Below are 27,742 nucleotides of genomic sequence, written 5' to 3' on the forward strand. Positions count from 1 at the left end.
TTAAAGAAAAACATGTTTATTAACCAGGTTTTTGCACTGGATTATGTACCAATTGGCCCAATCTGCTAGATAACATCTACACACTGTTTCTTTCATGTTCCAAGAGTTGAAAATAACTGTACAAGGTTAAAGTACAAAAGTACACAAGACAGTGGACAAGAAATATCCATGAATGAGTTTCCCAGCTTCTGCGTTGTTTGAAAAAGTAGAACTTTAACTAAAAATACTGTCCTTCTATAGTTCTGTCAAGTTTAATGGAAGTGGGTATAACCTGATTACAACACTAACACCAGTATCACTGATCTCATATTTACAGAAAAATTGTACTTTCAATAAATTAAAGTCAATGCAACACCCATGCAAGCTAGAATACTAGCTTTTTGGTGAACAAGGACCCAACCTCAGAACAGGAGTCATCCACAAAGTCCCAGACTTATGTTCTTTTTCAAATTGCATCCATTCCTCGCATTGAAGATGTAAACCCCAGTCCCATTCCTCTTTGTGTGTGAGTCTGTGATCGTGCCATCTCATATTGTGCATCTAGATTTCTGAATACTTCTTCCTGTTGCTTCAGAGTTTTGTAACTTTCTTCATCAACTGAACTACAACCAGCTTCATCCTCACTCTAGAAATCAGACAAGTCATTTATAGAAAAAGATTATTGCACAGTCAAAGCATTAATGTTTAAGGTTTATCCAAAAACTTGTGACTTTGTAACAGCTATCAGTGATTATTACTAATATGAACAAGAGAGCAAGCATTCAAATTTAACAACACTTAGCAAAATAATTAAGTTCCCCTCACCTATGATAAAATACAGAATTACATTAAACATTTGGATATTTAACAGTAAGACAGAACAATTTAAAGCGGGAAGCAAAATCTCATAAGATTTTTTTCTCTTAATTTACTAATCTAATCATCATTTCAAGCCCAAGTAAAAATGTTCCTTATTTCTAAGAAATAAGGAGTAATAATCTGGATTAAATCAATTCAAATGCATGTCTACACTTACTAAGTAATATATTTAATAATCCTGTGTAACTACTAGGCTGTAAATATTGAGTTGCATTAGAACTACAATGGTTTCTATTCTAGGTCTTGACAGAAAAAGTAGTCAGTCACCACACGCGAGTTCTAAAATATCTACTTGAATTAGGAAGTATTTCTGATTTAAAAATTCACAAACATCTTAACATGAATTCATGTTTTTAATTTTAGAACTCCCCAAAACATGGTTTGAACTACTTTTAAGGAATTTAAATGGGTATTAGTCATAAGACACTTTCAAGGAAAATTAAGATCATCCAAAAATGAGTAAATTATAGACCCAAATACAAGCAAATTCAGAACTCCATACCTTGATGCCCATTAGTTTTCTGAATTTGACGTTTTGGTCCTTGTTTCCAAAATTCAATTTCTCCCATATTTCTGCAGACTGTGATTTATCCTACAAGGTTAGGAAACAAGTACACAAATTTAAGAGTTTTTCAGAACATTTCCAAAAAATTACAACTCAAGTAGTAACTGACAAATAGATGTCTAAAGAACACTAAGGGGTAGACCATGGCCTATTGGTGGTGGTATTCTTTATTGCTATATGGAAGTTCCCACTTCAAATTTGCAATCCAGGTCTGGTGTTGTAGGTCAAAAGATGTGACTGCTGTTGAAACACTAGATCCTCCTCATTATAAACAGCTCAGAAACAAAAGTTCTTGACAACTGCACAGGAGTTCTGATGAGCTCCAGAAATGAGACTGAGTTCATGATTATTCTTTCCAGATAACACTTATTGCTTTGAAGATATTGGTGGTGATAAACTGAGACCCCCCCCTGGATTTCTTGCCTGCGGTAGAGCTAAAGGGACGTGGAACACATGTCATTTATATTTATTATACTTTATAGGACAATGAAGAGTTAATTTAGCTGGCAGTGTGTCCTATTTTGTCCAAAAGGAGAATTTTAAGCTTTCACTCTATAATATAATATATCCAGTAAAGGCTAAAAATTTGAGAAATCCAAATACAGAAAAGAACCTGAACTTGTTAATTAAGGTAATTTAGTGGCAATGAATCTGATATACCACAAATGCTTTATATCAACATATACTGTTTACAGCCACTAAACACCAATGCCAAATCCTTGGCATTGGGAAGTGGAAAACTGAACCTCTACTCAAATCCTGACTTGCTATTCATAAATTCAACTACTCTTAACTCCCTTCTCTTAATTCAAAAACATATTTCCGTTAATATTATTAATGGTATGTCAAATAATGTCATGTGGCGAGAGAGGTCAAAGTAGGATAACAGGCTGCATAAGTATTATATTTTAATTTTGCTGTCATTTAGAACAATGTTACTCCTTGGAAACCAAGAGTTAAATTAGTTTCTTTAGGCTTAAAACAGGTTATGTGTTCCATAGCCAAGGCCCTCTTGCAGTTGATATTTTGTTGCAACCCAAGAAATTTATTTTAATATTTCCTATGAGCAGTAAGGACATCTGGGTTCTTATCTGGCCTTCACCATTTGTAGTGTCTAAAATTCAAGAACCAGCTTGTAACTTTCTACACTCATGTAAATGTTACTAATAGAGCCTGAGTGTCAACAATTTCATTATTCTTAGTTTAATGTTGTCACATAGAAAGGCATAATTTTAAACAGATTTATATTGATTGAGATGAGGGATGTAAAGTCCCAGTTAACCGGTTAAGCCTCAGGTTAACGGTTCACTTCCCTAATTAGGATGCATTCCATTCACACTAAGAAAGTAGCAAGAAAGTTACCCCTTCTTTTTTCCCCTGCCAGAGCATTTTCCGCTTTTTCTCCTGCTCAGCAAACTTCATTGGGTTCACTGCTGCTGGATTATAATAGCTAGGTACTGCTATTCCAGTCTCGGCCAGTGCTTTTGCTTGTAGTGCTGCCATTTGAGCTGCCATAGCTATCTGAGGAGTTACTTGGGTTCCTGATGCCAGAAGAGCAGCAACATTGATGACAGACCCTCCAGTAGCAGCAGCAGCTGAAGAGAAAAAGCGTGGAGAGGTGGGGGGAGAAGGGAAAGGAAGTATTCACATTGAATAAACTTTCAACACTAGGAATAAGATAACATAGCAACACTCCAATATAATTTTAGAAACTGTTTTCTAACCTGCATTATTAGAAAAATAGATTGAACATGTCTTGAGACATAGGATGCACTTTAGAAAATAGCAACATTTATGTTAAAAATGGGAAGTTTGCAATGGATTTTAGCAAAATCAAGTTATATTTAACATTACATTAAAACTCATTTTGTATTTTTAAACCATTACAACACCAGATACGCCTATTTTACAAATTTGTTTCTGAACTAATAGCTAGAATTGGACATTCTTCACCACTTTTATGTAATGAACAACTAAAAGTCAGAAGACAGTGCTGCATACTTTCATGAAGGTGAGTGTGGAGCTGCGCACTGATGGCAACAATAAAAATGCCAAATAACAAGTTTTCAAATACTCTCTCATGCAATAGACACCACGATTCAGGTTATCATGATTATCTCTGGAACAAGGAAAAAAAGACTACAGGTATTCAGCTTGTTCTGCAGAACAGGTTATGTTCAAGATCTAACAAAACTACATTGTTTTCCCTGTCATTACTGTTCTGTACATATAAATAGTTTTAAAAAAATTACCAGCAACAATTTCCTGTTGTTTCTGTTTTTCAACCATTTCTTTTTCTCTCTGTTCTTGCAATTTCTTTGCTCTTTCCAACCTACAAATTATTTACATAACAAAAGAGTAATTTAAACATTAATACGCAAAAGACTTGCAATACTAGTCAGCTTCCATCCAATCACAGAATACTAGGACTGGAAGGGACCTCGAGAGGTCATTGAGTCCAGTCCCCTGCCCTCATGGCAGGACCCAGTACAGTCTAGACCATCCCTGATAGACATTTATCTAACCTACTCTGAAATATCTCCAGAGATCGAGATTCCACAACCTCCCTAGGCAATTTATTCCAGTGTTTAACCACCTTGACAATTAGGAACTTTTCCTAATGTCCAACCTAAACCTCCCCTGCTGCAGTTTAAATGTCCATATAAATGTCTATTTATTTAAGCAAAGTCAGAATGAACAAGAATTTTACTATTTCCACAGAAATCTTGAAGCACTAAGGGGAAACTAAATTGTAAATATTTAAAGAATTTTTTTTAAAAGCTTACATATAGTACTTAAGGGTGTTCCTTACTACTGAGCATTAATTTACTATTTAATACCACATACTACTACCAGTAGTGAATTGGTGGTCTTAATGCAGTGTCCCTGAGCGGGTTTGCTATTCAAATTCCAAAAGCTACCGCAACCAATATTACCTAGCTGATAAACATTTGGCAAAATACAAGATTCTTTTCCTGTATTGTCACTATTTGCACTATCCTTATAAGATATGGAAAGTACTTCAGATCATAGTAGGAGTTAGTTTATTTCAAATGAAATTAAATACCTTCTGGCTAATGCTTCCTGTGCATCCATTGCTGTGTTTCGCCCCCTAAAAGGTGGTGGGCTTGGACTTCGGCTATGACTCCTACTGAATTTTCGGGGTTTTTCAATTCTCTTCTTTCTTTCTCTGTAAGTGATCAAACATTAACAACAAGATCCATTATTCACTGAAGTAAATCCATGTGTATTTTAGTATTCCACAAATAATTTAATATCGATCCTTCAGTTGTTTTCCAAGGAAATACTGGAAGGTTAAAATGAGGCAAGCACAATTAAAAATATAAAACAATGCATCAAAAAGGGAAAAAAAACATGAACTGAATTCCGTAATAGGAATATTAGAACACCCAGTTTTAGGAAACAAAAATTCCTCTTCATTCGTCTGACTGAAATTTATAATCAAGAATTCTAACAAGCTATGAAATCCAAAATGTTAAATATACCATAAGGCCAGATAAGCTTCTCTTTAGAACCAATCTCTTAAAAATTACCAGAAACAGACAAGTTTATGGTATGAAATACAATCAAGTGACAAGGGAATATTTCTATACCCCCCATGCAACACTAACACTGTGTCTAGACTACATCCCTTTTGACAAAAGGATGTAAATTAGACATGTTAAATTGCAAATGAAGTGGGGATTTAAATATCCCATGCTTCATTTGCATAATCACGCCATGGCGCTCTTTTGAAAGCGCCATTTCGAAAGTAAAACCGTGGTCTAGACACAGTTCTTCTGAAGACGGCAGGCTTTTTCAAAAGATCCTGTAAACCTAATGTGTGTCTGTTTTTTAAGTACAGGGTCTTTCGAAAAAGCCTGCCATTTTCGAAAAACTGCATCTAGACCGCGGTTTTACTTTTGAAATGGCGCTTTTTTGAAAGAGCGCCATGACGTGATCATGCAAATGAAGTGTGGGATATTTAAATCCCCGCTTCATTTACAATTTCAACGTGTCTAATTTACATCCCTCTGTCGAAAGAGGGATGTAGTCTAGACACAGCCCACCAGTGGATGTGTGCTCTAAAAATATTATTTTAAGATAAGGGATGGAAAAAAAAAAAACTTCCAAGGAATCATTTATAGTAATCATCTAGTAATTTTATGAAGGGTTCACCTTCAGGTCAAATAGCTATGGACCATTTTAAAGCAGGGAAATTGATAACAGGTAAAAAAAATGAGTTTCACTCTGAAAGATCCATGGCTCTCTGTAGGAGGAATGGTTTCACACAGGAAAAAGCCACAGGTATTGGTACAAGAAAGGAATTTTTGCAATCTTGCAAATTTATTATTATTCTGCTAATAGAGGCCCAATCTTGTGCAGTTACCTATCACCTATTGCTTAGCAGTTGCTGTATTCTGACTGGATGATTTAAAACCCAGACAGACTTTTCTTATGAGTCTCTACACACAAATGAGGAAAATAAGTGCATAGGTATTTCTGGCAAGTACTCCTCCTAAAACTAAGAGCTGTAACATTAAAATTAAATTAAATTAAAAGCACCTTGCATCCAAGGATTGATTCAGAAGCTTATAATTATATTACTGAAAGGGAACACTATTCATTTGGAAACTCTGGAGCATAGATTTCCTGAAGGCTAGTAATCTGGGAAGGAGTTAATTTCAATTATAGAACATCTGAGCACTAAAGAAAAGTGTTAGAAACTAGACACCAGTTCATCTAGCAAGCCCCTTGCTCCTCAGCAATGCAATTCCAGATATAGAACATGATCATTTTTGAATGACTAAAAATATTGCTGCTACACAATAGCCCAGACACAATGACATGAAGCACAACTACTGCCAATCCTCTTATCTCATATCACTGATTGCTCAATTACAAGAGACCAATGATAATTCATTGCAAAGCTTTTGGAAAAAAAAAAGGAACATTACAGCCATCGCATCTTGAATTTCTTAAGTTTTTGACAAACAGCAAATTGCAAGAGACAGCACCCACAGGAGACTCGTGGTAACACTAAGGAGGTGCAGCATCTCCCTATGCCCCAACCAAAATTTTAATCACTAAGTGGTCTTCATTTTATGGTGAAAGTTATAACCATGTTTTGTTAATTAAGCTTTGGTTGGAGCTCAGTTATACACATGAAGGTCCATCTGCTGCTAGAAAAGACACAAGAATTGGTGTAACACATACTTTCTTGATTTCAAAGAATAGTGATCATTTTTTCCAGGATTTTGATTACATATAAATAAAGCAATCACCAAAAAAAGGGTAGATTTTTGTCAAGATCTATTTGCAATCCTAAACAGCATATTTTCGATGGGCAAAGTCATGACTAAACTGAAGTCTCCTTATTTTTGCTGTGCACTTGCTGCTCAGTTTCAATTTTTTTTTTAATTCAGTTCTTGAAGAAGCAGGAATACATCCATGGGAGCGCACATGGGATAAGTTACTATTTGCAAGTGAGCCTTTTCAATGCTACCAAATCATTTTTATGTTGAACATATGACCTCTTAAGGTTCCATTCTCCAAATTTCCAAAAAAGCAGCTTAAATCCCTCAATTAAATAGGGAGCATGCTCAGTCACATATGTTCCCTCAGCTATCTTCCGAAACGTGCATGCTAAAATTACACATCTCTGAGGGGAAAAAAACAAACAAACACACACTATTGAATTCTGTGCCTGGCAAGATTAAGTTTGCTGAATATTTCACAAGTATCACTGTAACATAACACCAGAAACCTGATTTTCCAAGGTGAAAACACTGGGGAAACAACACAAATTTAGTGTTCAACAGTCACTACAGATTTTCAAACTAAAGCCAGGACTTAAAATGTGAACTTGCATACCACCTTTAGAGATCTCAGAGTTCTGAGTATCAATTTCACATCTAGAATTTGTGTTTTTGACCTAAAGTTTGTTGAACTGAAAGAGTGCTTATCACCTGTTTTGGATCAGTGCTTGCAGCATATCATTCATTTGTTCAGAATAAAAACTGCAGCATATCAGACATGAAAAAAATAGCAAATGCAACTTGGCCCTGTGATATTCTGGACGGTCATGCCTTATTCTGCTTTTAACTGTTCCTAACGCAGCAAGAGTTTCACTATGCAAAATAAAACTTAAGACAAAATGTTGTGTACTTAATTTTGAAGTGAAATGAACACTCATGAGAGTTGTTTAATCTTCAAGTTCTATAGGCAAATTAGCATATTAGTGCACTTATATTCTTAGTAGTGTTTATCTCAATACAAGCTAAAAAACCTCCAAGAACTGCAAAAGGCTCCAGATCTGTTAAACAAAGCTGTGGAGTCAAGTGCACCGGATATACTGAGGGTCTGTATCTTTGATAGCTAGTATTTTCAAATGAGTCGCTTCCCTTTCCTGAAGTGTGTTTTACAGAGAAGCATCATCTGGAAATAAGATGCAGATATAGTCAAGTTATTTTTTTGTTTGATGTTACTAGAGTGGTGAGATTGCAAAACAAACAAACTCAACAGACTTTGCTGCCTCTTATTCTGCACTGTTCTTTCTTTGGGAACTTTATACTTCAAGACAGTGTTTCCCAATTTTATTTGGGCACAAAACCCTTTTGAACTCAAAATAATTTTGCAGAACCTCTGACTGATTGCGCATCCAGCACTGAGTAATGACATCATCGTTCCCACTCTCTGGCTAAGCTGGCATTACACAGGCACACTTATCGTGGCATACACAAATGAAACTGTTTTCAATAAAATTAATTAAAATTCCATTCCATTACAATAATTCAGGTTGTAATGGAATTCTCGCGGAATCCCTATTTTCACTTTGCGAAACCCCGGGGTCCCGCGGAACACCATTAGTAAAACACTGGTCCAAGCTGATTAAATAGGTTAGACTGAAATATAGAGTGATCTTGACAAGAAATAATTCTGACAAAAGTAATTCAAATGGAATTATACATCTATTAGTAACAAATTAAACTTTGTGTTCTCTATTACCACCCACCAAAGAATCTCAAAAGTTGTGATCAAAATTTTATAATCTGTACTGTCTCAGGATCACGAAGTCCTCTTGATATTCTTTATAGCTAGATTTGGAGGAACTGGCATGGTGCCCAAGACTAAATTTATACTGTGGAGTCATTCTACTAAAAAGCGTGAGAACCCAAGACTTAAGACAGAAAGCTCTTTGGAGCAAACACATCATCATCTTATGCATTTGTACAGTGATTAGTACAACAGTGCCCCTTGGTATTAATGCAAAATAAAGTTATTTCAATTAATCTGAATTATTTTAAAATGTGCTACAGTTGAGTGGTGACAAAGTTTCTGTAGTCCAATAATTAGCATTCAAACAAATGACATCATACTTACCGGCTTCTGCTCCTAGTCCTACTTCTGCTTCTACTTCTGTGTCGGTGTCTAGATTTTGATCTAGAACGAGATCTTATACGGCGTTTTCTCTCTCTGCTTCGGGACCGAGATTTTTTTCTATCACGGCTTCTACTACGATGACGCCTGAAAATAAATATTCCCCGTTTTTAGAAATATTCTGAAGCCGCCTAATTCAATTTATTTAATAGCGGAACACTGTATAAAGAAAAGTGGATTTGTACTTAAGTTCTTAGACAATTCATAGAGCCAACGATCATTTACTTGTAATAAAGTTAGCATCTTGAACAATTTAAGTGAGGGATATGAAAGAACAAAAAGACCACCACTAAAAGAAGTCCATTAAGACGTACTCAAATTTCAATCTTGCTCCCTAATTTTGATATACAATATGTTGATGGGGTAGCCAAACATGACAGGAGCATTCCAATGCAGGAGTCCTGACTTTCAGAGCTTACCTGAGTTTGTAATCTTAAGCTGTGTCTGCACTTGCACTTAAAACTATTATCATTCATGGATACTTCAGAAAAGCTTTCCTCTTCTTGCCCGTAAATGAAAGTTTTGCTTGTGGGAAGTAAAAATATGAATGCTGCTTTGTTGGCAGTAGCGCTCTACTGACAAAGTGGAACCCTTTACAGGGAATGGAAGTGTTTTGTTGACAAATGTGCTGACAAACACAGTTTATACATGCTGACTTTTAGTGACAGGGCTGTGTTCACTACAGTCCTGTTGCTAAAAACTACATAGTGTAGACACACCCTAAGACAGCAGAACACCATTTTAAAGAAAACTTTTTAAGTTAGGAGGTAGGAATGTTAAGGCAATACACAGAAGGAAAAGCAATGCTCTGTCACTAGGAGGAGAAATATACTGTCACAGGTACCATGTAATACATATTCACTGCATAAATTAATATGGATTTGGATTCATTTTAGACACTATCAAGCCTTAAGGAAGCTCAGTAAATTTACTGGAGAGTCAGGGGGAGGTAAATTGGGACTAGCATTAAATACACAGCCTAACAAAATAAAAATCTTTGATGCTTTAGAGTTAAGATTCTGGAAGAAATCTGTTTTAAAAACCCAGCATTAGACCCAGTTCAGTTGTATATATGAACTAGGGATGTTAAGGACTAGTTGACTATCTGATAAGCATTTGCTTCTCAGATAGTTGACTAGTCACTTCCCTTCACTTGCTGCTTCTCAGAGAGGCAGTGAGAAGGCGGAAGAAAGGGGCTACTTCAAAGCAGCAGCACTGCGATCAACTGGGGACTCTCCAGCTGCCCTTGGGCTTCGTGTGGTGCTGCTGCTGCTTTGAAATGCCATAGTAGTGTTTCATAGGGGCAGGGCCACCCTATTGACTAATCAATGCAAAAATGCATTGACTATTCCATTAGTCATTAACACAATACTTAACATCCTTAATATGAATTCTAATAAAACTCCAAAGCATCCATTGTGTGTCAGCCACTTGGAGAAAAAAAAAATTCAATAATCAGACAACTTACCTTTCACGAGACCTGGATCTTGAATGACTTTTGCCTCTTGATGATTTCCTTTCTTTACGTTTATGTCTGTCTTCTCCATTTTCAGCTGAATTTAAGCTCTCTCTTCCCTTGTCAGACGAGTGTTCTTTGTCATTGTGGTCCTCAGATTTGTGTTTCTTGGAGGACTTTTCTTTGGACTCGTGTCTTCTTGCCTGTTTTAAGAAGAAGTTGGTTCTTTCAGGAAGATAGTGCAACAAAGAGAGTTAGTATGGTATCAAAAGAGAAAAAATGATATGTTGTGATGCAACATTAGTAACCTTAGGAGTGTGGCTCAGTCAACAGTAATGGCTATTTTATTTAACACCATCATGTACTCAAAGCTGCAAATACACACTATTATTCCCACCCACTATCTTTTTTAGGTATTTTTAAAGCACCCATCCGAGTACAGCAGAACCCTGTTTATCCAGTCTAACTCAGATCAGGGCCAATCAGATAATCCAAAATTCAGATAATCTGAAGACTGGGAAAATGCAAGGAGCACTGCCTTCAAGCCACAAGACAGACAACTCCAATCCAGACCTGCACACACAAGATGTTTAGTTAATATGTAGAGCCAGATAATGGTGGGTTGGATAAAATGGGTTCTACTATATTATTATCCTGTCTCCTGACATGACCACATGACCATTCGGAGCATTAAAATGAAAACAGTGTTCATTTTCAGTTACTTGCTACTTCATCTATAATGGAATACTATTAACCTAAACACGTTTCTGTCTCTACCAGTGTCTGAGCATGTATATACAAGCACACATATCTGGAAATAGCACATTTAATATTTGTCTAGCAACATACCATGCACATCTGTAAACCCACATCTGGTGTCAGACACATGAACAACAATTATTCTACCCGGGGTTTAATGTGTACTGGTCACTTAAAGTATTAAAAAAATTCAAGTTAGTATTGAGACCTCATACTTTAGTTTAAAATGGAGATATCTTGCAATAGTGCACTGCAATATTTTTTCTGTAGTGCCACTTTTTAAAACCAATCTCCTCTTCCTTTTATATCTGCAGTGGCAAAAGTATTTTGGCAAGGTCAGTTCTGATTTTTCATCAGTGTTTTCTTTGGAGACTAAACCATGATAAAAAAATATTTCTTCATAACACATCCAGCTTATTTACTAGCTGTTTTTAATACAAAATACTTTAGACATTTGTTTTAAAAAAGGACTTTAAAAATCCCAACTCTGTAATCATCATAAAGCAGTATCAGCATACAGCTTATGTTTTTAATATATGATAATTTACAGGTTCACCTAAAAGTGCTCTAACCTATTATTCGACATTTAAATATCCTTCCTCCCCCAAACTATTTTCCACTTAAGATAGACAAGCCTGGAGCAGACCTGCCATAATTAGATAATACTAACGATAAGCTCTTAAGTCTCTCACCCAAATCCTTTAAAGTGAACTTTTACTGGTAAATTTCATATTTTAGACATACTAGGATCCTTCATAGCAGACATTTCTAACAAACTGAAAATATCTTTGCTATTTTTATAGTTAATTATTCTTTTAACTCAAACCAACAACTATTATATGGAAATATAGTTGAGTAAACAGAACTCTTAGATGTCAGCTACTTAATGCTAATCACATTCACAAATACAATGCAAGTTAGAAAAACATTTTGAGCTATCCTTTAAGACCTTGCAATTCCCAGCAAAAACCGTTCACAAGCTAAGATGGTCCATGAGAGACTAACCAGGTAGCCTATTCATGAGAAAACTGCTGATCATTTAAATCAACTTGCAAATTGTAAAAGGTTCATTCAGATCTAATTATATGGTAAAATGATTGAAATATTTACAAGTGAAGCTAAAACTTTCTGAACATTAAGTCTATTTATTTTTTAAAATTTCAGTCTTCCAGACATACACTTAGTAACAACAACACCATTGCATCCCATAATTGATTTAAGATATTTTTAAGGGAAATATGAGTTTGAATGACTAATAGTTACCTTATCATGAAGTAGGCTTATAATTTTGCTATCTGAGTCTGGAGCGTCTTCAGTTCAGTCTCTTCGCGCATTAGCACGCTGAGTATGATTTATTATAGAAATGTTATCATGTGATCTAAACAATATAGTCAATTTCACAAAAACGCCTAAATTAATTGTTACAGAGCTTCCATTGGGATGGGGGAAAGGAAAGTTCCTGTTCCACATTAAAATTTTAGGAGTTCCCCATCTACCTAGCCTATTATTGCCCCATGTGATAGCCTCCCTCCTCCTGACTATTACTATTACTGCTGCTCCTTGTTTGTTCCTTTCACCTCTTCTCTGGTAGGTAAACCAGTTATCTCCAATGTACAATTGCTGCTGCCTCTTCTCATTCTCCTTGCCTTCATTTTTAAAAGAAGCCCTCTGAGCTCGCTGCTGTCACAGCCGCACTTCCAGCTGACTCTGCTACATATGTAATACTGCAGCATTCCTTACATTTCAAAGTTGCAATAATAAGAGCTTAGTCAATGGGGATTAAAAAAAAATCCTCAGACAGGGATTTCAATGTTGAATACTCATCTGAGCAGCAGTCAGGCATAAGAAAACTTAAAGACTTCTGGTTAATGGAAGCTCTGTGAGATAGTCACCAAGAACACCAATTCTACTTCTCCATATGAAATTTTAATTTGGCTGTTTCCACAAAAAGTTAATATTACCAGTTTCTGATTGCAATTTTGCTATGAGCAATTACCTTCTGTCAAAATGGTGCCTTCAATCATGCTTCGCTATGATAGGTACTCCATAATGATTTAAGTTTATGAGTTTCCAATGGGGTTTCTGGTACTTACCATAAAGTCATTTACATATAGCTTTACATATACACACATAACTACAAGATACTTTTAAAGATGTATTGTACAATTACCTAAGCACTACAAAGTTTTAATTACCTCTTTGCTTCTGCTCCGGCTTCTGTGTTTTCTTCCTTCGTTATCTGAAAAAGAAAATGATTTGTTATTTATCAATTAAATATGAACTTTGTCTAATTTTTCAGAGGGGTAGCTGAGTTAGTCTGTAACTTGTCTGATTTTGTAAGTTAATACTCACTTAAGTTACATTTAGCTTTTCTGTGCCACAGAGTGAAGAGTAAGTATATTTTTTAGCGTTTGTTAAACCTTTAGAATCTTTATCTATGTTTGACTACATTATTAGACTAGAGAATTTTTAAATTTAGTGTAAATGGTAGGAAAAACTATTTACTTTTGCATTTAATCCAACCTGAACCATGAAAACACGAGTTTCTTAATTACCTCCTGATTGGCTAGAACATAATTGTTAGATGTAAGATATAAATTGTGGTCTATCAGGTCTTAATCCAAACATGTCCAACAGAAGACATTTAACCTTAACCATCAGATTTTCTAACTATGTCTATTGCATGTTGCCAAGAAAAATATCCACTAGGCTTTGGAAAAGCATTCATCTTTTATTTTCAGCACAAGTTATTCTAAAAAAATTTATTAAGACCCAGTATAAAATATTTCAAAATCTGTTCCAGGCTCAAAATAAGTTGAGTTGCAGACTCAGTTTCTCAGTCTTTAAAAAATAAAAAAATAAAAAAAAAAAATCACCTGCTCCACACTTGAGCACTTTTTTTTTTTTTAAAGATATAGTTTTAAGGGATTCAAAGTCTGCAAGTGCACGTTTCTATTTTAGAGTATTTTTAAACAGTGTATACTACTATAAGAAATTAAGTTCAGGGAGATGAGACTAGTACATTGAGTTTTCTTCAAAAGGTAACATAGCCAGGATGAAAATTATATACTTTGTGATCAAGGATCTCGGTCTCTATTAAAGATAATTTATAACTTGCCTCATTAACCTATTTGCACATTACCCAGATACAAAATATATTATCTCTAAAACTTCCTGAGTTTAGGGATGTTAAAATATGTTACACGTGGGGAGGCAAGTGGCTCCCCAGGAGCTAGTATGTTGCCCCCGTGCATATCATCTCCCGCTTGCTCTTCCCCATGCTTCTATTTCTGGTAGAGGCAGCAGTGCCGGGGTGGAGGTCGCTGCTTATAACCATGCACGTTCAATAACTGTATACAGCTACTCTTTCACATCCCTAATATGTATACAGGTAAAGCAAGTTAGAGGTTGACCATACCTGACTTCCGTTTCCTTTCCCTTGATCGTGAACGCGATCTTGAGTAATGATGTTTTGAGGTTCTAGGAGAATTAGATGCATCTATCTGTTCCTTTTTTTTCTCTCGCTCCGGAGATGATTTTTCTGGGGCTATTCCCTCTCGTTCTGTATCACTACCCTACATAAGCAGATTAAAATATTTTAAGATTAAGATTTTTTTCTTTTTAGACTGAAAGATGATCATGAGATACAAGAGCACACAAACTTTTCTTTTCATCTAGGATATCAATCATTTTGTATCACTGATGTTTGCGCATTACAATGACAATTGCTCCCTGCACTAATATCAAAACACACTAGTGTGGAGAACAGAATTACTAAAAAGCTTCACCAGATACCAGTTCAACCATTGAAGAACCACACTCCTGAAGAACATTCTACTTTTATAAATGAGCTTTTATTAAAAAAAGAACTTTCAGTGAAAAACCTGTCAGCTTCTGAATTGTTTGATACATATTTAAATTTCTGTAACATTATAAAACTCATGATTTGGAGAAATCCAACCTTATTTAGCTGTGCGTCCTAATGCTGCTTTTGTAAATTCTTATCATGGAGATTAATTTTGATGTATAATCCTGTGTAAATGAAGGATGTAATAGGATAATTGGTTACATGGTTAACTGACAAACCTGGGCTCATCAGCTCCTACCCTGAGCTGCTGCTTCCATATCAAAACCTGCAGTGTGGGGCGGCAGCTGGCTTCCTGGAAATCAGGTGGGAGCCAGTCCATGCCAGGAACCAGTTGCCATCCCATGCTGCTCCTGGGAGTGGGATGGCATGCAGGAGCCCATTTAAAAAGCTGGCTCCTGGCACATGTGGGCTTCCAGGGAGCTGGCCGCTGGTGTGCGCATAACCTCCACTTGGTAGATTCGAACCAGGACCACTGGAGCTTAGTATAGGAGCTTCTACACGTCAACTATAAAGCCAGCTGGCTCTCAGCTTAGGCTGTAGAGCTCCACTGCTTTCCTCTCTTGCTGTAAGTGGGACAGTGAACTTCACTAGTGAGATATACATGAAAGCTTGTAACTGTTGATATTTTCAGCAGCTACACAGTGATCCCATTTCCTGCTTTTTAATGTTCCCCAGTGAAAACAGTACAAATCAAATCATAAATCAGAGCATTGAGATCAAACACTGCTCTAGCATCAATGTCTGCAGTGTAGAATTGGCCTTGTAAACATGAAATTAAAAAAAGCAAAACATTTACAATCTTCTATATATTTTGAAGAATTTGTGGATTGGTTTGTGCAAAATAAAGTATACTTTGTGATTACCTATAGATACGAAATATTGCATAAACAATCCTGCCACTTAAATTAGTGGAATATACCACTTTTTACATTGGATTATGCTGGGTGAAAGGCTTAAATCAGTGTTTCTCACATAGTCCGCAGATCCACTCCAAGAAAACTGGTACCAGGCCACTCCTGTTTAATTACTGGCTCCTAATGGCTGTAGTTTGGCAAATGTAGCCAAGAGAAGCTGCGGAAAGCAGCATGATCTGGAGTGCTGCTTTCCAGGCCCCCCTGGGCTGCAAATGGCAAACTGAAGCAAAAGGGAGCTGTGAGGCTCCAACGCCACAGAGCCAGTAAAAAACACAAACAAACTAGAGCAGCCCAGTAGCGGCTTTCGCAGAGAGGGTCTGCAGACCACAGAGAGAAACACTGATGTTTGTTTTTCCATTGGAAAAAAATCATGACTATTATAATTAGAGTTCATAAAAATATTTGCTATTAAAATTAAAGCCATGTTGTCTATTCAAGTGTTATTTTAGTGCAAGGAAAATTTTTACTGTTACAAATCACAAAATAATTCAGAGTAATGGAAGCTTTCCAAGTTTCTGATTCAAATGTACTATATGCAAATTATTCAATAAGATGAAAAGTGTTTCAAGTGGAAATCCTACAAGTTTAAAGCTTTTCTTTTACTTCCCTTTTTGCAAGCACATTAATAAAAAAATTCTATTACACATTTAATTTCTTGCACTTTCCTGTACGTATAATCTACACAAAATGACTTTGCCTGGTAAACGACAGGCTTCACCTGTCAGTATTAAATAATGGTCTGCCATAGAGCAGGGTTATTATTAAAATATCATTGTGTGAAATAGAGATGTAAAAGTGTAACCATGTACATGGTTAGCTAATGAGCCTAGTCTCATCCATTAATGTTTATGGCAGAGTGGATAATCTATGGTTTAAAAAAATTGTTTTATTTTTCAGCTAAAATTATTTGACAAACTATCTAAAGATTGTTTTAATTAAGATCTCTTTGGGCTATAATGTATCTTATGAGATAGGGATAAGAGATTCTAATTCTATAGTAAGACAACTCATGTAAATGTTTAAGAAAAAATTTGTAACTGAGTTCCAATAGTTCATGGATTAGGGACATAATGTTACAGATTTAAATTAATCTACCCAATGGGGCTCAGTGCTCAGTCTAGGAAATGCCATCAGAGATGCTTAGTTTTGCAGTTCTCAAATGTGGACTCATGTCTCCAGAGGTAACATGAATGTTTAACAGTAAAAATGTTTTTAAATAAAATATATAGAAGTAAGAAATAACATTGCAATTCCCCAGACCTTTTGCTAAAAGTGCAACATTTCAAAAAGTTCAATGAACAGAAGTCTGTTAGGGGAGGAATAAATGTGGGCAAGAAGTCTGAAGATAAATGTGAGAAGAGAGGGAGAGGCAGTAGAAACAAAAAAAACTGAAATGTGCTGCTCAATCTATTTCACAAGTATTGAGGTCTGAATGCAGCTTCATTAAGCAGAGTTTCACCATACCATTCTCGCACTAGAAGGGAAAAACTATACATGACAGCAGGTCATAAGAGCCCTGTTTTGGAACCTTTTAATGAAATTTCTCTACCTCTGAGTATGACAGGCATGTGTGCAAAATGCAAACAATGAACAAAGAAATACAAGGCCTGGTTGCTGGAATGAAACATCATAAGTGTTCATTTTCCAGAGGAATCTGCACAGAAGATGATAAAAAGAAAATGTTTGAACATGGTGAATTTTCAGGCTGGTAAAGTTTTATTTCAAACTTCTTCCTTAAGGACTGTCAGTCTTCCTTCTGGACTATTCATGAATTCTCATGTCTGAGCAAATACAGTTATTACTCTATAGTATGATCATTTTTTATCAAGTTGTAATAAAAATAGCTGAAATACGCAGGTCTTCCTTTTACAATTTGACCTTTAAAGTAATACTGTCTGTGAATACAATGAGTAATACTAAATGAGCAGTATGGTAACAATTATGTAACAGCATTGACTTATTTTGTTTAGGAGAAACAATCCTCAACATACAGAATTCTGAAGAATATCCACCTTCAACATCATCATTTTCTAGTGTCAGAATTATCTACCAATGATAGTGTTTCAGTCACATCATTTCTGTCACAGCCACAGCATATCATCTGTAGCAAAAAGCAAAAAACCCTCAATCATCCAAAATAATGATGCAAGAGAGTAGTTGATTCATCTGCTACTCATTCCCTCTTCCCACTTGGTGGATCTATATCAGAGGCAGCAAGGGTGAGGGGAGAAGCTGGTGTTGGGAGGAGCCAGCTTAAAGGCTAGTTCCACTAGCACTGTCTCTGTGGTACTGCTTGTCCTCCTCCCCCAACTGCCCTGCTGCCTCTCAGAGGCGGCAGTCCAGGCAGGCCAGAGGAGGCGGCTCTGGCAGCAGCCCCTGTCCATGGGCTTGCAGATACGAGATGCGGTACTCAGCATGAGCTGGGACTGAGGAATCTTGGCTCAGTCTTGGCTTGTTCTGGGTCCAGGAACTAGCCCCGCTGCAGCTCTGCAGTTTAAATGTAATAGGAGCTGGGCTGCCTGCACCCAGATCTTACTACATTTAAACGATGGCGCGCAACAATGGGGGTAGCACCTTTCCATATAAAAAAAAATCGTGTAATCGATATAAGTTGTATCAACATGATTACCCAATTACCTCTTATCCTTAATCCAGCAACAACCACAAATAAATTTGTGATAAGAACTAGCAGATTGCAAAAAGAGGTAACTGATGAAAAACTGCCCTGTTTGTTTATGCAACAAACTCTCCTTTCTGTATGATTGAGAACCCATACTTCATTTAACATGGTTCACTCAATGCCAGGATACAGTCCATCCAACAGAGGAGATGTTTCAAGCAAATTACTGTATAAAGAGCAATTGAGCAGTGTGCAATAAGTCTAGAGGGTAAAAATATTAACCTGAGTCTTGATGGATGGAGGAGCAATGTCCGCAATAATCCTGTTGCATATGTTTGTATGACAAAAGAAGGGAATTTCTTCCTTATACAAGTAACAGACTCATCAAGAAATGCACACACAGCAGAATACTTACAAGCAGCAGCAATAAAAGCTATAACAAACTGTGAAAAAGAAAAAAAATAAAAATGGCTAGTGCACAGCAGGGTCACAAACAATGCTGCAAATATATCCAAGATGAGAAAAAAATTAGAAGAGTCTTAAGCTAACAAGATATGGTTGCAGTGTTCTTTTGATGCACTTCCTAGCCAAAGATTTCAGTGTTCCTAGAAATAAAGGCTAATGTTATGGAAGTGTTGAAATTGCAAAACAACCACTTTGCAGCTGCTGCTGCTCTGAAATAAGTGGGAAGGAACAAGCTAACTCTCCCATAAGAGGAGCAATGGAACTCAATAGTGGACTGTTTGGAGCACTGTTTTTTTTATATATAATCTAATCTGATGACAATTTGTGAACAAAAACATGAAAAAATGAATGGCACTATCACAGCCAGATTTTTCAACATTGGGCTTAAGAGAAATGTTAAACACATGTATACCCTGAATGTAAAGCACACAAGAGAACTAGGGTTGCCAGATAGTTTCACAAAAAATACCAAACATGGTGGGAGAAGCAGAAAAAAAACAAGTCACAGCACCTGTAAATCCCCACACTCCTCCCGCCCCTACCAGATATGGCAGGGGAAAATGTCCCAAGTGGTTTTCGGTCCAAGAAAAACAAATACCAGACATTTTACATGTCTGGTATTTTCTGGTTTGTTTTTTTTAAACTGGACAGAAGCTGCAAATACCAGACACCTGGCAACCCTGAAGTGAACCAAAAAAGTGTCACCATGGCTTAACCACCAAGTTAAAAAAAAGCAAAACACACCCAACAGCAAGAGACTAAAAAAACCCTTTTAAAAAGTGGAAGTCAAATCCTACTGTGGAAAATAGAAAGGAGTATAAACTTTGTCAAGAGCAAAAATAAGAAAAGCCAAAAAGGAGTTTGAAGAACAGTGATCCAAAAACTGAAAGTAAAAGTACATTCAATCCCCGCACTTAACAGTTCTCTAGGAACCAATCAGGTTGTAAGTCGAGCTGTTCTAAGTCAAATCCTTTTTTCCCCATAGGTGCAATAATAAAAGTGAGGGTTCTGTTCCCGGAAACCTATTTCATGCCCTAAAAATGCCAAAATCGATTATGGAAGTGGAGGGAAAGTAAACAAAACAATATATGCTTTTAAAAACAAACATTCAATATGAAAATAAAGCACAGAAAATACCTTCATCTACTTGAGCTGGGGAGGAATATGGTTATTGGAGAAAAGCAGAAGGGGAAGGGACTGGGGAGGGAGCCGAGGGGTGCCAGGAGGTGGAGATGGCAGGGGTAGCTGGGCTTGCAGGGGAGCCGTGAGTTAGTCGGCAACCTGTGGGGAGGGGACAAGATGCGGCCTGGCACGAGGGAGTGGGAGCTGCAGCCTGGCAATCTGCCAGGAGTTGCACGGGGGTGGGGTGGGGCAGCATGAGCCACAGGGGTGCTGGGAGCTGTGGAGAGAGGTGGGGGGGGGGGGAATGACTGCCAAGAGTTTGGGAAGGGGTTCTGGGATGCAGGCTTATGAGAGAATGGCCTCGCAACCTGCTAGGGGGCAGGGGGGAAGCTGGAGCTGGCAAGGTAGTTGTGAGTCAGTCAGTGACACATGGGGGGGCAGGGCAGGATATAGCCTGGTGAGGGGGAGCAGCCTAAGGGGCCTGGGAAGCTGACTTGGCAGGGACAAGGGGTGGCCTGCTGGGAGGGCCATGAGCCACGCGGCATGGAGGCAGGCGGACATATGTGTAGGAGGTGGCGGGGGCGGCTTGCCTCATCACCAGCCCTCTGGTGGGGAGGGAAGCAGACCCCAGAGGAGCTGGCATAGAGGCAGGCGGGGCTGCCTGCAGAAGCTGGGTGGCCTGCCAGGAGCCAGAGCTTGCAGGGACAGCTGGCTCGTGCACATCAGGGGCAAGGAACATGTGCAGGAGGGGAAAGTCTACTCTCCCATTAAACATACAAGAAGACTGTCAACAACAACAACAACAACAACAACAAAAGGTTGTAAATGCAGGGGGAGGTCATATCAGCTGTATATGTTTAAGTACATCAGAAGTAGGAAGTCTGCTACACAACCATTGGGCCCTTGGCTGACTGAGATGCAAAAAACACACCCCCAAAGATGATCAAGTCACTGCAGAGAAGTGAAATGAATTCTTTGCTTCAGTCTTCATGGCTGAGAATACTGGGGCGTTCCCCAAGCCTAAGCTATTCTTTTCAAGTGACAAATCTGAGGACTTGTCCCAGATTAAGGTGTCAGAAGTTGTTTTGGAACAAACTGATAAACTTGACAGTAATAAGTCACCGGAACCAGATGGCATTCACCCAAGCGTTCTGAAAACTCAAATATGAGACTGCAGAACTATTAACTGTGGTTTGTAACATACCCTTTAAATCAGCTTCTGTACCTAATGACTGGAAGATAATGAACATCACACCAAAATTTAAAAAAGGCTCTAGAGGTGATCCTGGCAATTACAGACTGGTAAGGTCTATTAAGACAGAGAATATTTTATTGCTTATATAAAACTCTGGCATGGCCACTTCTTGAATACTGCGTACAGATGTGGTCTCCTCAACTCAAAGAAGATATACTGGAACTGGAAAAAGTTCAGAAAAGAGAAAAAAATTATTAGTGCAGGGGTGGCCAACCCATTTAACAAAGAGCAAAAACAGCGGTGGAAAAAATGCAAAGAACCGCACCAGAATTGTCAAATGGGCCGGGGGGGGGGGAGGGGGAGAGGCCCTTCAGAACAGAGTTGTCAAGCAAAAACAAAAAAATAATTTTTTAAAAAGGAGGCTGCCCCTTTAAGACATCTCATCTTGCGTGCCATTTTTAAAAACCCTGCAGCCCCAACCTGGTAAGTACAAGAAAGCTAGAGGTCGGGGGGAGCCGGCAGGGGCTGTCTAGGGCCCCACCCCACAAGAGTGGCTTTAGGAGCTGCACATTTGGGGGTTAAGAGCTAAATACAGCTCGTGAGCTGGCCACAGCTGGATTAGGGGTTTGGAATGGGTCCCATGTGACAAGAAATTAAAGACTTGGGACTTTTCACCTTAGAAAAAGAGAAGACTAAGGGGCAGATACGATAGAGATCTATAAATCATGACTGGCGTGGAAAAAGAGTAAAGAAAAGTTATTTACTTATTCCCACAGTATAAGAAGTAGGGGTCACCTAATGATATTAATAGGCATCAGTTTTAAAACAAAGAAAAAGAAGTTTATCTTCACTCAGTGCACAGTCCACCTGTGGATCTCCTGTCAGAGGATGTTATGTACCTATAACCAAGTTCAAAGAAGAACTAGATAGATTTATGGAGGTTAGGTCCATCAATGGCTACTAGCCAGGATGAGTAGGAATGGTGTCCCTAGCCTGTGTTTGCCTGGAAATGTGTAACAGGAGAGGGATCCCATGAGCAGGGCTTGACAAACAGTGGCAAAAGCTGCTTGCCAGCCCCACACTGAGCATGCACAAGAGCCGCATTGCGTATGCTGCAGGTAAATGAGATGCGCGGCTGAAATCGTTTGTCAAGCCCTGCACATGAGGATTACCTGTTGTGTTCCCTCTTTCTGGGGCATCTGGTATTGGCCACTGTTGGGACAGGATACTGGGCTAGATGGACCTTTGGTTTAACCCAGTATGGTCGTTTTTATGTTCTAACACATGCTGAGTACACTGAAGCTTATTTTTGTAGCTTTGAACAAAGTGCAGGGAGATGGCATCAGCAATAAAACAGCCACTGAAATTTGAACCGAGACCTTAAAATGAGAAAAAAGCAATGATAGAGTTAAATGTCAAGCATTAAGAACATAAAGGGGTGTATCTCCAGCTCATTTTCTTGCAAATGTTCTCAATACTCAGTAACAGACTCAAACCTTTACTGCTGAAGAAGCGGAATTGGCTAGGATATGGATATCTAGCAGTCATTTCTCCATAAACCCAACTATAATAAACTTAAGCGTTAAGGGTGACCCACTGAAGAGATATGTTTGCTGATGATGTTTTAAAGGAAGTCACATAAGCATTTAGAGTCTGTCACTTGAACAGTCTCTCTCTCACTTTTAACAGCAGCAGCTTCTTCTGGTGCAGAAAGGATATTCCCTCTCTTTGGACTAATTAGTTCCAAATATAGAAATTATTTGGGACCTGAAAAAAGCAGGAAAGCTTGTGTTTTTTTTCCAGATTATGAACAAACAGAAAAAGGGAAGTAAAGATGACTGAAATAGTTGCAGAAGCCAATATGTTAAGTTTCCATGTTGACCTGGCTGATGGTCACATTTTTTAAAATCAGGTTTTTGTTTAAATTTTTTTAATCTAAAATAACTAAATATTTAAAAAAACAGACTAACTTGAAAACTAGATTGAAAAGTTCATATGCTTAGTTTTTTAATACACAATAAAACCTGTGCTATCCAGCACTTAACTATCTGAAAAACTTTAGAAACGGGCAAATTTCCTAGGGGCTTGGCACTGCCCAGTGCTTTGATCCAGCCAGCAAGAGGCTGGGTGCAGCCTCGTGGCATGCTGCTATCATTGGGCCAGCAGCTGGGCTGGGCAGGTGGCAGCCCACGAGGTGCGGGGGTCACAGCTCCAAAAAGGCACCCTCAAATAACCAGAATTTTTAGATAACTGGAACACCCTAATCCCCAAGTGTGCCGGATAACACAGGCTTTACTGTATTATGTTTGCCATAGAAGAGAAAAATCCAGAATACAGGCAGTCCCCAGGTTACATGGATCCGACTTACATCAGATCCCTACTTACAAACAGGGTGAGGCAACCCTGCAGTAGCTGCTTTCCCCCAGCAGACCAGGGAGACGTGATACTAGCGCCTTTCCCCCACCCCCAGCAGACCAGGGAGATGCGGAGCGGCTTTTCTCAGCAGACACCTCAGCTTGAGAATAAAGGACTGAGGGAAATGAGGTGTGGGAGAATCAAACTGAGCTCTGGAGAAATGTTTGGCTAGAGTTTCCCCTACAATATGTACCAATTCCAACTTACATACAAATTCAACTTAAGAACAAACCTACAGTCCCTATCTTGTATGTAACCCGGGGACTGCCTGTACATAACATGTTTTAGTTAAATAAAACAATGTAAATGTCTGTCTGGTGATGTTCTCCTCTTAATACGGCATGACAAGAAAATCATCCAATCATTAATAATTAACCTGAGTAGGAAATAGTTCACTTCCCAATAACTTCATAAATATATAAACTTAGATTACCTCTGGTAAATAAAATAACATTCATTTTCTGATATAGCTATAAAACTTTAATGTGAAAACTTTTCAAAATAAATCAATGTTTAAAAATGTATAATGTGTATCAATCTACATCTGAGCTGTGAAGAATATGTATTAAGGTTATCAACAAGAATGCATTATGGAGAAAACCATTAAACCAAGACTGGTTCAGTTGCACACAGGGTCTTGGTACATGTGGGAAGCCAGTTATGAAATTTTCAGTGGTTACAGTTACCTAAGTAAAAGCTCAATTTGCCCGAACATGTTTTCTCTACTCTTCTCCAGTTTTGCTGCCAAACTCATAATCTCATCTTGGTATTTCACATTTAAGATTCTTTCCCCTTTCGTGCATCAATAGAAAAACATTCCTCAAAACCAGATTGTCTTCCTGTGCACTTATGCATTCATTTATTTCTGTGATTCTGCACAGATGAAATGATCACACTTGTGAAGGCAACAAAGCGTCATAGGTTTCAGAGGGGGCACGATTTGGCCTGCCGCAGTTACTGGTGTCTAGAGGGACAGAATTCAGTTTGACCACACCCAGGATGAGTTTGTATTGCTTTTATTGGGAAGCAAAGCAAAGCAGATGCCAAATTTAGACAGTATGGAATATGGAAAACAACCCTGATTTAAAAAAAACCAAACAAACAAAAACACAGCATCATTTTCAGGATAGAACTAGACTTTAAACAGGAAGCATTTTAATAGCTAATAACTTTGGGTTAGGGGGGAAAGAAGAGGGGAAAATTAATTCATTTTCTCTTAGAACATTCAAATTAAAAATAAGTTTGCTGAATACATAAGCATCTAACAAACTTTGAATTCAAGAGTGCTTTTCTATATAAAAAAGCACCAAAAAGAATTCTTAACTTTTAAAGTCAAGCGCTTTATAATAGTTCAGATTAATTTAAAGGACTCATTTTTAAGAGAGTCAGACAAGAGTAGGAACATAAGAGCCAATCACTGGGAATATCTGAAAATTTTCTGAAATTGTTTATTAAAGAAAGGAATTAACTTATTAGTATATTATTAGTTGTAAATTTGAAACATGCTTTGATAAGATTTATGTATCAAAAACAGAACATCTGAAGAGGTTCTGTTATTAGTTACCATCCTATTACACAAATCAAACAAAAGTTGAGTTAGTATAGGGATGTTAAATATCCATTAATTGAATTCATTAACTCTTCAACATTAGTCTATTATACTATAGTCCCCGAGGGTGGAATCAGCATCCAATGTGCTTCAACCCTGCTCCAGAGGAGCATCCTGCCACTACATGCTGCTGCCTCTGTATCAGAGGAAGCAGCACACGGTGCCAGGCAGGAGCTGGTCTGCAAGAGGAGACAATTTAAAAGCCAGCTCCCCTTGCAGATCGGCTGCCTGTCGCCCTGTGCTGATGCCTCTTATAGAGAAGCAGCAGTGTGGTGTGGCAGCAGACCCTGCCCGAGAGGGTGGCACTTGATCTACCCCTCTCAGCACTGCTGTGCTGCTCCTGCCCTTTCTCTTAGAAGTGCCCTTTTCCCCTAGGAGCCTCCTGCTTCTTCCCGTGCCCTGCACAGTAAGAAGAAGGGTGTGTGTGCTGAAGTCAGGGTGCCCCTCCCTCCACCCTGCACTCCATCCTCACGCGGCGGGTGGGGGGGAGAGAAAGGGATGGAGAGAGTTTGCTGGCTGCTTTTGGGAGTGGTGAAGTGCCACAATAGGGGTGAACCTGCCTTAGCCCTCTGCACTACCACCCAGAAGCCACCTGAGGTAAAGGAGGATGGAGTGAGCAGGGGCAAGGCCTTGGAGAAGGGGCAGGAAGGAGGTTGGGCAAGGGTGTTTGGGTTGATGGAGATCCTGGATTGCACTTAATTTCAAAAAGTGACCTCACACTTAAAAATGTTGGAGACCACCTCCCTATAAACTTTGGCTTATCAGTTAATTGACTACACTATTACATCCCTAAATTAGTAAATAAAGCAATGCATCATACAACATTTTCTAACATACTAAAATATACAATAAACTGAAAATATTAAGGATATAATTGACTGAATAGGAGTATCATATAACTTTATACACTTAAGATTTAGTAAATTTCTTTGCAACTTAATACAAGTTCTACTTTGTTTTGATTCAACATCTTTTAATAGTTATATCAACCAATGAGAATGCGCCATAGAAAATTGAGGCAGTACAAAAGGAAATTTTTTTATTAAAATCAATTTAAAATTGACCTTTTCTGTGTGATGATTTAAATCATTTTAATTTAAATCAATGCACCCTGCTATCTTAGTTATTCCTCTGAGGACTCAAATAAAAACAATGATATATAGAATACTAATGGTGGGCTTTTACTATCTGTGACAGGGCAGTCCTTTCATCTCTCTTCAATATTCACAACTCATCTGCTTTAACCCACCCACTTCATGGTGTCCAGGCAGCTAATTTTTTTCATTGCTTCTTTCCTTCCACATTAGCATCTTTGCAAAATTTTATTCAAACACTTGTCTGGGATGAGAAAACAAGCAAAAAATTATTTTTTTGGTTTATTATTAGTATAACACCACCTACCTCTCATATAGCACATGACTTTGTATTAGTGATCCCATCCCACTCACACAACCAGCATGTGAGTACAACTCCCCTTATAAATTAAAAACTTGCATGTATGTATATGCAACAGTATTATAAGTGCTGGAAAAACTAGAAAGCAACCCCCTTTAAGGCCCCTCAAGTTTGGTATTCTTTGTTGAGTGCACCAAAAAAAAAAATCACTATTTTTAAAATTCCTGCTTGTCTACTTGCCTATGTTTTCCTTCTTTTGACATCTGAAGATTTTACCAACAAGCAATTTTAACCAGGAGAAACGCACAAGAATAAAGCCGCCTGGTTAAAAATTTAACATAAAACGCCCCCACCCCAACTCGCCCTTTAGCGGGCACATTATATTTTTGTATTGCATATATGGAGATAAAGAAGTCTAAGGATCATAAGAGAACCTCCCATTACAGCTACCAAGCGGGACAGTTTTTATGCGCCTTTCACTACTGCGCGTTAGGACATGTTTTCAGATATTAGGTCTGGTCTCAAAGAAGTTGACGGGCGGAGAGGAGCCGAGGGATCCCCGGTACGCGAGTCCGGCTCTCAAGGCGCCCCTCCCCCTTCGCAGGAACGCTTCCTGCCCCCATCACCCCTCAGGGCCGTCAGGTAGATAGGCCAAAGCAGACGCCTCCCTGCTGTTCTGGCGAGAAGCCGGGAAGGGGAAGAAACAGAAAGTTCTGGAAGAGCAGGCGCGGGTGGCAAGAAGCCTCCCCTCCCCCCTCCACAGAAGCCCATTATGGCGCCGGCAGGAGAAGGAGGAGGAGGCGGGCGCCATTTTGTCTACGCGCGTAACCGGCTCCCCCGACTACGATCTCCCTCCTCCGATCTTCCGACTTTCCCGCTCCCTAAAAGATCCCATGATAAGCAGCACCTACCGCCATGCCAGAGCGTGTGGGGTTTGCTCCCCTACCAGGCCCCTCCGAGGCACCCAGCCTCCCACGGCAGCCGTCGGCAACACTGGAGCTCACCGACTGAAGAAGAAAGACCCCGCCCTCTGGCTCCAGCGTCTCCCGGGTACCCGGATG

At 38.5% G+C, this 27,742-nt stretch overlaps 1 protein-coding gene across 5 annotated transcripts; it reads right to left on the bottom strand.

The window, feature by feature from the left end:
* On the bottom strand, positions 1-27,741 carry RSRC2 (arginine and serine rich coiled-coil 2). 5 transcript variants are annotated; one of them, XM_075898687.1, is made up of 11 exons: positions 27,593-27,721; positions 26,536-26,624; positions 14,497-14,653; positions 13,274-13,317; positions 10,332-10,522; positions 8,807-8,950; positions 4,491-4,613; positions 3,676-3,755; positions 2,786-3,018; positions 1,361-1,450; positions 1-625 (listed from the first exon to the last, which is right to left on the bottom strand). In XM_075898687.1, the coding sequence occupies exons 2-11, from the start codon at positions 26,569-26,571 to the stop codon at positions 446-448; spliced, it is 1,278 nt and encodes a 425-aa protein (XP_075754802.1). In that variant the 5' UTR covers positions 26,572-26,624; positions 27,593-27,721; the 3' UTR covers positions 1-445. The 5 variants fall into 5 exon arrangements, with proteins under 5 accessions (XP_075754802.1, XP_075754805.1, XP_075754803.1 ...); XM_075898690.1 differs by having other exon boundaries at positions 10,332-10,544; XM_075898688.1 differs by lacking the exon at positions 26,536-26,624 and having other exon boundaries at positions 27,593-27,741.
* Position 27,742: the final 1 nt, after the last annotated feature.

Source organism: Pelodiscus sinensis, chromosome 15, assembly GCF_049634645.1.
Source record: "Pelodiscus sinensis isolate JC-2024 chromosome 15, ASM4963464v1, whole genome shotgun sequence".
Taxonomy (NCBI): Eukaryota; Metazoa; Chordata; order Testudines; family Trionychidae; genus Pelodiscus; species Pelodiscus sinensis.

Excerpts from the sequence above, each read along its gene's own strand:
- RSRC2 (XM_075898687.1), bottom strand. The coding sequence starts at position 26,571 with ATGAAAAAAATTAGCTGCCTGGACACCATGAAGTGG. Across the intron at positions 14,654-26,535 it reads GCCTGGACACCATGAAGTGG|GGTAGTGATACAGAACGAGA; the intron begins GTGGGTTAAAGC and ends CTGCTTATGTAG. Across the intron at positions 10,523-13,273 it reads GCCGGAGCAGAAGCAAAGAG|GCAAGAAGACACGAGTCCAA; the intron begins GTAATTAAAACT and ends TTCTTAAAACAG.